A 10842-nucleotide genomic window follows, 5' to 3' on the forward strand; every position below is an offset into this window, starting at 1 on the left:
TGGGAAGCTGTTACCAGAAAGGGCTGCTCTGTCCCTGGTCTAATGCCACTGAAAGGCTGGACAAATAACTTGGCCAGAGGGCTCTTCTTGGGGAATGGCATCAGTACTGGAAGAGTTGCTTTGACTGTACTCCTTGGGCTTGAATTTTAATTTTTGTTGTTGTTTTTATTCAGTCATGTCAGACTGTACGTGACTCCATCCATAGCATAAGAGGCCTTTCTATCCTCCAGCATCTCTTGTGAAGTCTATCCAAGCTCATGTTCATTGTTTCCATGATACTATCTATCCATCTTATCCTTTGCCATCCCCTTTTCCTTTTGCCTTTAATCTTTCCCTACATTAGGGTCTTTTCCATTGAGTCCTGTCTTCTCATTATGTGGCCAGAGTATTTAAACTTCAGTGTCATTATTTGACCTTCCAGTGAATAGTCTGAATTAATTTCTTAAACTATTGACTGATTTAATGCCCTTGCTGTCCAAGGGACTCTCAAAAGTCTTCTCCAACACCACAGTTCAAGTGTTGATTCCATGGTGGTCATCTTGAGGCAAAGTGCTAATGTGCTCTTTCAACTGGGGCAACGAGGTTAAGCTTAGTGTTCTCAGAAGCCTATTCTCTTGAACTCCCTCAGAACTTCAGACCTGAGTTTTACCACCATCAGACAGGAGGTGGGAGAGGTTTTGGCTGGAATCCTTCTAGACTTAAGAATTCTCAGTAAGCATTCTGTCTTCCCTTAATGGTGATAATCCCAGTTCAGTTAGTTACACTTTGTTGCCTCCTTTTAAGATCAAGGGACAAAGATACATAAGTGTTCTGTCCCTCAGCTCTAGGTTATTGTAGCTGACTTTTTCATATGCAGAGCAAACCTAGGTTTACTAGGTGGGGAAGAAGTGGGGAAAGGATATTGCATATTAAAGTCTTCCGCTGTTCATTACAATGCCTCCTTTTTTACCCCCTATAGACTTTTCTGCTTTGTTGGAATGTCACCGAGCAGCAAAATGAAGCCATTCATCAATATCACCAACTATCATGAATAGCAAAATTTTAGAGAAGCAAGTAACATCATACACTTTCTGGTCTAAAACCAGAACTATGAGGAAACTAAAGCCACATATCTAATTAGTGGCTGAGTTGTAATTAAGACCATGTATCCTGTTTCTCTACCCAATAGCTGTTTTTTCTTTCAATGAAGTAGTAACTAAAAGACTACTCACAATAGGCTTGCTAATCCAGACAGAGCTGTCATACCTGAATAGCATTTCCGCTTTGTCACATAGGACATTAGGTATTGGGTGAAAGAGTCCAAATTGTTGATTCCACCATCATAGATGAAAATATGCTTAAAGAAGCACTGGGAAGTTTGTATGCATACTTGTTTCCTTTAAAAATCACAGTCATAATTTTATTTATATTGTTCATTTTCCCTTTTAATCATGGGAATATGAACATTTGGGTGAAGAAGGCATTCATGAATTTCCTGAAAGTTTATTTTCATGCCACTTAAAAACAGAAACCTTAATTGAGGAGGGGATGGTAATGAATTGTTCCTTGACTATGCCTTGGGAGTGCTGAAGGAAAGAGTGAGGCTGATGACTTTGCACTGCTCTGTCTCACTCAAATCCACTTCACTTGCAAGTCAAGACATCACCCTCCTGGTGTCTTTGGTCCTCTTTGAGAACAAAGAAGGAACAACAACCACAAGCCTTGGGAGAGATAGAAAAAGGCCTGTGAAGAGTAGAGAGTACATAAGGAAAACACACAATACGGTAGGGTGTCTAGAACGCATACATATAGTTAGTGAGCATTCAGCTTTTCTCTTGTGGTTTGACATCTCAGTCATAGCAATATCTTACTTTTTTGAGAGAAATGTCATCCTTTTTACTGAGTCCCTAAAAGCTTGTTTCACTTGCTTATTTCTGAGGGTATAAATGAAGGGGTTCATCACCGGAGCAACTGAGGTTGTGAGCACTGACACCACCTTATTCAAAGCCACCCCTTCCTTTGCAGAAGGTTTGATGTAGATGAAGATGCAGCTGCCATAGGTGATGGAGACAACAATCATATGAGAGGAACAAGTGGAAAAGGCCTTTTTCCTTTGCTGGGCAGAGGGGAATCTTAGAATTGTCCTGATGATATATGTATAGGACAGAACCACACACACCAAAGTGATAATTAATGTCAATATAGCAAAGATTAAAACCATCTTTTCTATGAACTGTGTATTGGAGCATGTGATCTGCAGTAGAGGAGATGCATCACAGCCAAAATGGTCAATGATATTTGAGTCACAGAATTCTAACTGGAGGCCCAAGCTCAGTGGTGGAAGGATAATCATCAACCCAGCTAGCCAACAGCAAAGGAGAAAAGTGGTACACACCCTATTATTCATAATAGTTGTATAATGAAGAGGCTTACATATGGCCACATAGCGGTCATAGGACATAGCAGCCAAAAGAAAAAATTCTGTTGCACCCAGGAGGATGACGAAAAATAATTGGGTGGCACAAGCATTATAGGTCACAGTATTGTCCCCACTTGACAGGCTATATAGGAATCTGGGGATACAGACAGTTGTGAATGAGACTTCTAAGAAGGAGAAATTGCGGAGGAAAAAATACATGGGTGTTTTAAGGTGAGGATCCAACAAGGTGAGGGCGATGATTGTCAAGTTCCCAATTACACTCAAAATGTAAGTGAGAAACAGAAAGATAAAAAGAAGGACCTGTAGCTGTGGGTCTTCTGTGAGTCCCTTCAGGATGAATAATGTTATTCCTGTGTAGTTTCTCATTCTTGACTTCTGACATCTGAAGGACCTATGTGCCAAGGTAAAAAAGAGATGGAATTGGAGCTGGAACATGGCAAAATACATTTAAAAATGGGATTTGGATGGAAAATCTACTTAAATTTCTTACATGGAACAGATTCAACCATTCTAGAGAACAGTTTGGAACTATGCCAAATGGCTATAAAATTGTGCATACCCTTTGATCTAGCAGTACCACTATTTGGTCTGTATCTCAGAGATCAAAGAAAAAAGAAAAGAACCTATATTTAGATTGGCTAATAGTACGGAAAAGGAAAATGACAAGTACTGGAGGGAATGTGGGAAATATGAGATATTAATGCATTGTTGGTGGGGTTGTGAACTAATTCGATCACTCTGTAGAGCATTTTGGTATGCCCAAATGGCATGCCCTTTGACCTAGCAATACCACTACTAGGTCCGTATCTCAAAGAGATCATACAAAAAAGAAAAGGACCCATATGTACAAAAATATTGATAGGAGTTCTTTTTGTGGTGGCCAAGAACTGGAAATTGAGGGAATGCCCATCAATGGGGGAATGTCTAAACGAGTTGTGGTATATGAATGTAATGGAATACTATTGCTCCATAAGAAATGGTGAGCAGATGGACTTATGAAAAACGTGGAAAGACTTACATGAACTGATGCTGAGTGAAGCGAACAGAATGAGGAGAACACTGTACACAGTAATAGTACCATTGTCCTTTGTTAGACTTAACTCTTCTAAGCAATTCAACGATCTAAGACAATTCCAAAAGACTCATGGAAAATGCTATCCATATCCAGAGAAAGAACTACTGAGTCTGAATGCAGATTGAAGCACACTATTTTCTCTTTTTTTCCTTCTCATGTTTTTCCCTTCTGTTTTGATCCTTCTTTCAAAATATGACTATTGTGGAAATATTTTAATGCTCATACATGTATAGCCTATATCAGGTTGCATGCTGTCTTTGGGAGGCAGAGTAGAGAGAGCGGGGAAATTTAGAACTCAAAATCTTATGACTGAATGTTGAAAACCAAAAATAAGTTAATTATTTAAAAAAATATTAAAAATGAGAGAGAGACAGAGAGAGAGAGAGAGAGAGAGAGAGAGAGAGAGAGAGACAGAGAGAGACAGAGACAGAGACAGAGAGATCTCATCTACTGAAAGACAACATTAAGTAGTGGATAAAACAAGGGACTTGTAATGAAGGTAATAATTATAGTAGCATGGGCAAGTCATTTAACCCCTCGGCTTCAGTCTCCTCATCTGTACAACAGAGTAACCTATCTTACAAGGTTATTATGAGGTTGAAAAAAAGAATAAAAATATCTCATTATCAATATGAAAAAAATTTCTCATGCGACTTTTCTCATAATTAACGAGAAATCATGTGAGTATGCTGTTGGTTTCACATGAATACCAGTGTATGGATAGGGAATTTTCACTTAAATATTCTTCCACTATTATCAACCTCCACCACCACCACTACTACTACTACCCACACCACTACCACCACTACCACTACTACTACTACTATTACCACTACAAGTGCTACTGCAGCAACTGCTACTACCATCATCAATACCACCATTACTATCACTTTACAGTGCTGTTACATAGGCAACAATTCAGAACATGATATGGAATCATGACATGCATTAGTAGGAGGAGAAGGAGGAGTATACAGAATGTCTTATCTTTTTGTTGGAGTTTGTATAAAAATGTCGCAAAGGTAAGTGCCTGTGCTCTTGGAACAGGGCATGAACAGATGTGTCCTGGCTGTTTCTTCCTAACCGTGCATGCTTATTCAGCTCTTGAGCCCTTTTTCAGTGACAGAGCTCCTGGCTGTTTCTACCTGAGCCTTGACTTTGGACCCCTGAATTCCTTTTCTGCTTTGTGTCTCTTCCATTTCTGAATATAAGTGACTGGACAGTGTCTTCAGATGGATGCGTGCAGGCTTGGAGTTGATCTTCTAAGTCTGAGAGGTACAGAAATCTTGATTCTTAGATCAGTGTCACTTGTCCTTTAGGAAGTTGCCCCTGTCAACCACCTCAGTGATTCTTAGATAGGATGAGCATGAACCTGTTGAGCACCAAGATCTGTTTTGTTTTCCGGAACACATGGAATTAGAGGGAGTCACAAGATGAAATCTATCACTGCCTTTTTAGCTGCAAGCTACTTCATGTTCTGATATTTGTCTGAACCTTTCAGGAGAAACTAACAGTACATGTTATTGTTGCTTAAGGTTCTGTCAATGTGAGCTTATGAGAGTCTTTACACCAGCTTTACATTTTCATTAAGTATCTTTTTATTTCCTTTTGGGACATTTTAGATACTAACCAAACCTAAGATTTAAATTAAATTTCCCTGGTGTGCTATGGTAGAGGTCTAATAAGCCAAAGAGTGAGAGGAGAGGAGTCTGACTGCTCTTGTAAGAGGTCAGGCTTCCCAGGACAGAACTCAATACACTAAACATGTCTACCTCCAGAGCAGAGAGGCTCTGTAGTATATGCAGTGTCCTAGGCTCTGTGGTTCCAGAGGCAGTTTTTTTATGGTTGGCGGATCTGTGAACTGGTCCAATCATTCTGGAGAACTACACCACTGGCTTCACTTTGCCCAGATCTAATTTTCAAGGTGTCATTTTCCTCATTGAAATTCTGGATCTCCTTTTCTATTTTGTTGACTTTCCTTTAATAAACTTCTTGTTTTTCTTAGATTATTTTTATTTTATTTTAGTTTTAGGTTTTCCTCCATCTCTATCATTTGATTTTTAAAGTTTTCTTTAAGATCTTCTATAAATTCTTTTTGGGCAGGTGACCATTTGATGTTACTCTTTGGGATTTCTTTACTTCAATATCCTCCTCTGAAAATGAACCCAAATCATCTCTATTCCCATAATAGGTTTCTGTGGTTGGATTCTTTCTCCGTTGCTTGTGCATTTTTTTGTGGGAATAGCTTTATTTTTGAAATCACCTCTAGCTCTGGGGTATGGCAAATGGTGCCTCTTGCCCCAGATCTTCAGTTCTCCCCTCTAGCCTGGAACCAAAGCCAAACCTATAACCTCCTGTAAGTGCCCACAGCCAGGGGCTTTCTGCCTCATTGCTTCTGCACTCACCGGGGGTATGCTAGTTCTTTCTCACTCCCACCACTCTTTGCAGCACAGCTGGGGCTGGTGTTCCTCCCCAGCAGAGGTTCCCTCAGTCTTCCTGGGCTCAAACACCCAACTCCCCTCATTATCCTGGGGTGAAAAGTTCCAGTGGCTGGGGCTGAGGCAGCCTCTCAAACCAAATAACCCTGGGGCTTGGTGCCAGTTGTTTAATAGGAACCTAGCCTGGGGGTGTTTACTCTTCTCAGGGACTAAATCTCATCCAGGGATTTTCTTTGGATCTTCTCAAATTGATCCTGGAAGATCCTGATTGTGCCCCTTTTTTTCTTTGTCTCCACCCACACTTTGTTTGCCCTGTAAGAAATACATATACAAAGTTCAATTTCCACACAGTTGGAGCCATAGTGCCCAAAGTTGTGACAACTCAAAGCTTGCTGAGATAAGATAAAAAGCTTGACCAGTCAGCAATGTATGGAAGGAGCTCAGAAACCTCAAACTTAGGGGCACCACGCAAACTGGCTCAAACTGGCCAGAGTTAACTCAGTGGTCAGCAACAGTGTAGCAACTGCTTGGTAACTGAAATAGGCATATAGGTAATGTTGTGACCCAGAAAGATCAGGACCCATCCTGATCCAGAAGGGAGAAGTTGCACAAAAAGCTTGTTCTCGCTTCAGTACTTAGTGCACTCTTCCATTCTGAGGAGTTGTGCCCACTTCTCAAGAATCAGAGGGGAAATCCTTCAGCCTCTTGAATAAAATGCTTGAATTGCCAACTTCAGAACTGTGTCTGGGGTCTTTTTTACAACAGCCCTAAGATGCTATTTTAATTCTTTTGTGGGGGAAAATCTTGAGAGCTTGGAATTTTCTGACCCATTCTGCCATCTTCCCAGAATCCTCTCCCTCTAAAATGAGTTATTATTATTAATATAATTATTATTTTATGTTTATCATTATTAAGACAGTTAGAAGTCTATGTAGACAGAGATCATGAGTGTGAGACAATTGTGTTGAGATGATCTCCAAAAAGAGAGGATGAGAGAGATGCACTAGGAAAAGGGGGAAGAGAGAGGTAGAAAAATGAAATTTTTTCAAATAAAAGAAGCATGCAAGGAGGAACCTTTATAGTGGGGGGAAAATGAGGGTGGAGGATGGCAGGCAATGTTTAAACCTCTCTCTCACTGGAATTGGTTCAAAGAAAGAATGCACACACACTCACTCATACACACACACACACACACACACACACACACACACACACAGAACTGGGTATAGAAATTATCTTATCCAATAGGGAAACAGAAGGGGAAGGGGATAAGAGATATGGAGGGGAGGATGGATAAAAAGGAGGGTAGATTAAGAGAGGCAGTGGTCAGAAGCAAAACATGCTTTTTAGAAGGGACAGGATAAAAAGAGAAATAATGATAAAGAGAAGAAAATAAAATGGAGGTAAATACATAATCAACATTATTATGTAAGAGAATGGTATGTGCTCATACATAAAATGGAATCAGATTGCAGAATGGATTAGAAATCAACAATATATCATTTACAAGAGAAACATTTGAGACAGAAAAACTCACACAGGGTTAAAATAAAGGGCTGGAGCAGAATCTGTTATCCTTCATTCAGTTGAAGTAAAAAATGCAAGGGTAGCAATCGTGACCTCAGAAAAGCCAAAAGCAAAAACAGACCTAATTCAAAAAAAATAGTTAGGAAAAATACATTTTGCTAAAGGTACCATAAACAATGAAGTATTATAAAAAATTTTACAGCAAGTTTTTAAGGGCCTCATCTCTCAAATATTTGGGAAACTGAGTTAAAAAAAAAGAAAATAATGCTCTAAATAACTATCATTTGGAGAAATGCAAATTAAAACCAAGATACCACTTCACATCTGTCAGAAATGACCAATGTTTGAGGGGATGAAGGAAAATAGGTACATTAATAAATTATTGAAAGAGTTGTGAATTGGTCCAACTATTCATTGTTTAATCATTTCAGTCATGACTAGCTTCTCACGATCCCATTTGGAGTTTTCTTGGCAACGACACTGCAGTGGTCTGCCATGTCTTTCTCCAGCTAATTTTATAAGTGTGATAACTGAACCAAATAGGGTTAAACAATTTGCCTGGGCTTGCACAGCTGGTAAGTGAGGCCAGATTTGAGCCTAAAAAGGTGAGACTATATATATAGATAGATAGATAGATAGATAGATAGATAGATATAGATATATAGATATAGATAGATATAGATATATATAGATATAGATATAGATATAGATGTAGATGATATAGATATAGATATAGATATACATATACATATACATATACATATACATATACATATACATATACATATACATATACATATATTGAGGAATGGTTGAGTAAGTTGTGGCATATAATTGCAATGGAGTACTATCGTGCTTTATGAAATGAGGACAGGAGTGGTTTCAGAAAAATACATGGCAAGACCTACATGAACTGATGCAAAGTGAAGTGAGAAGAACCAGGAGAGGATTGTGCATATTAATAACAATGTTGTAATGATGATCAACTCAGATAATCTTATCAATACAGTGATCCGTGACTCATGATAAAAATAAAAGCTATGTACTTTTAGAGAGAAACTGATGAACTCTGAGTGCATATTGAAATATAATTTTCTCACCGTTTTTTGTGGTATGGATAATATGGAAACATGTTTTCCATGATTTCACATGGATAATTATGTAATTTTGGTTGCCTTCTCAGTGCTGGGAGGGAGAGTGATAATTTAGAACTCAAAATTTAAAAAGAAATGAACGTTAAAAATAAATACTTTTAAAAGGAATGTATCACAGATAGGGATACTTAACATCCAAAGGCAGTTGGGTGGAAGAGAAAATTCTGAGCAAATGTGAGACACTCTTGCCTTTCCCTCAGATCATACTCCCCAGGCTCTGGTGGACTCTGTCTCTGGGTAATATTGGCCATGATGAAATAAAAATGTGAACATAAAGCTTACTGTCACAGTTTCATAGACGTAAAGCTGGGAGGGACTTCAGAGGCCATCTATTTCAATTCTCTTATTTTACAAATGAAGAAATTAAGGATGGGAGAGTATGATTTTCCCGAGGTCACACAAATGCTACATATTTAAGTCTTGAATCTGGGTCCTCTGACCAGAGTGCCAGAGAATGGTCTTCCCACTATACTATATAGCTATCTCTTCTTTCTTTAATTCTAAGAATTTCAGAGCCTTCTTCTTTTTTAAAATCTTATGTTTCTGCTCAGTCTACCAGTGTGATTTGAAGACCAGAATACCAGGACTCTGTAATTCTTTACTTTTGAAAGCTGTTCTATAGTAATTAATTGTAGAGTAGCTAATCAAATTCTCTCAATCAAAAATACACATTGTTTCAGCTACTGAATTCCTTCATAACTGAATAGAAATAATAGTTCTCAGGAAACACAATTTAATTAATTAATTAATGAGATTTTAAAGAAATTGCTACAACTTTAACACAGTTTAATTAATGAGATTTAAAAGAAATTGCTTTAAATTATTTCCCATCAAGATCCCTAAAGGGTGTTTCCTCTGGGCTTGTAGAAATGAAATTATTTTCAGTAACATGGTTGATGTCAGTTCCTTCTATATATCCAATTCATGTTATGCAGAATCAGGTGCTAAGACATATGCAAGGCACCAAGTGAGATTTTTGGGTTCAGTAGTTAATGGTGCACTGGGAATGATCACCTGGGAGAAAATGTCTTTCATTCAATGTTCATATCCAGTGAATTCATGCTCATATATTGCCTATTGTAGCACCCTGCCCAAGTCTGCTTTCTCTGGACAGTGTCCCCTACTCCAAAATTACCCTTTTATACTTTTTCCCATTACACTAAATGCATTCCATTGCACTCAGTGCAGTAATGTTAGTCCTAAGTTATAAAAGGTTAGTCAGATAAAATAGTAGTTAGCAATTATTTAGCACTTTAAAAGTTGCAAAGCATATTACAAATATTATTTAATTTTATTTTCACAATAACTCTTGGGGTTAGATGCTAATATTATCACCATTTTACTGATAAGGAAACTGAGGCATAAAGCAATTAAAGGACTTTATTTTTAGAGTCAAGCATCTACAAAGAGCTGGAGGATGGATTTGAACTCAACTCTTCCTAACTTCAGGCCCACTGTACTTCATAGATATTAGCTCTGGAGATACTGTAAAAATTAACTTACAATCAAGTAGAACAAAACCATAACTCCGTAGTATGTTAGTCCTCCAAGGAGTGTTTGCCATTTCTAAACATGAAATTTCAGGCAACATTTGAAGAAGGTTTTAGGGCAAAGTGCATTCTGATTCAAAAGTCAGAACAAGGCATTTGTATACCCTTCACAATGTCTGAAAAAAATGTGCCACTTCTGTATTATTTCCACCGGGGGCTTTGAGGCTTCACTGTGACTCATCTAACTAGACAGATCATTAAAGAAATGACGATTTACTATGAGAAGTTTCAGGACAGTAATTAACAATTATTTCTGAGTTGTTTCCTAGTTTTAGTGCTTACTTCTTCAAGTAATACTTTATTTACCTTTGTGTATTAATGTGTGTCTTTTAGTAAAATTTAAATTCCTTGAGAACAGAGACTGTTTATTCTTCTGTCTTTGTATCTCCAGAGACTAGACTAGTTCTTTGTGCAGAGCAGGTGTTTATAAATGTATGTGTTTAATCGCCTTTAAAAGATTTAGAGATCACGTACTCTCACCCCTTTATTTTTCATATAGGGAAGGCATAAACTAGTAGGGTGAAGTGATTTGCCTTACGTCGTAGTGGTATTAAGTAGAAGAGCTGGGATTTGAACCCAAATCACTACAAAAACCACCATACCACAAAAAATAGATTTCTCTGGTGTTAAAGATACATGCAATAATTAAAATTCAGATTAAAAAGGTACATTTATGATC

The 10842-nt window shown here is 38.0% G+C and overlaps 1 protein-coding gene across 1 annotated transcript; it reads right to left on the reverse strand.

The window, feature by feature from the left end:
- Positions 1-1846: 1846 nt before the first annotated feature.
- On the reverse strand, positions 1847-3532 carry LOC118850495 (olfactory receptor 6C2-like). The gene is made up of 2 exons (XM_036759933.1): positions 3521-3532; positions 1847-2791 (listed from the first exon to the last, which is right to left on the reverse strand). Exon 2 carries the CDS (start codon positions 2783-2785, stop codon positions 1847-1849), a length of 939 nt encoding a protein of 312 aa, XP_036615828.1. The 5' UTR covers positions 2786-2791; positions 3521-3532.
- Positions 3533-10842: the final 7310 nt, after the last annotated feature.

The sequence above is a fragment of the Trichosurus vulpecula genome, chromosome 5, assembly GCF_011100635.1.
Source record: "Trichosurus vulpecula isolate mTriVul1 chromosome 5, mTriVul1.pri, whole genome shotgun sequence".
Taxonomy (NCBI): Eukaryota; Metazoa; Chordata; class Mammalia; order Diprotodontia; family Phalangeridae; genus Trichosurus; species Trichosurus vulpecula.

Bases quoted from the DNA above. Each gene is read 5' to 3' on its own strand.
- LOC118850495 (XM_036759933.1), bottom strand. From the start codon at position 2,785: ATGAGAAACTACACAGGAATAACATTATTCATCCTGAAGGGACTCACA.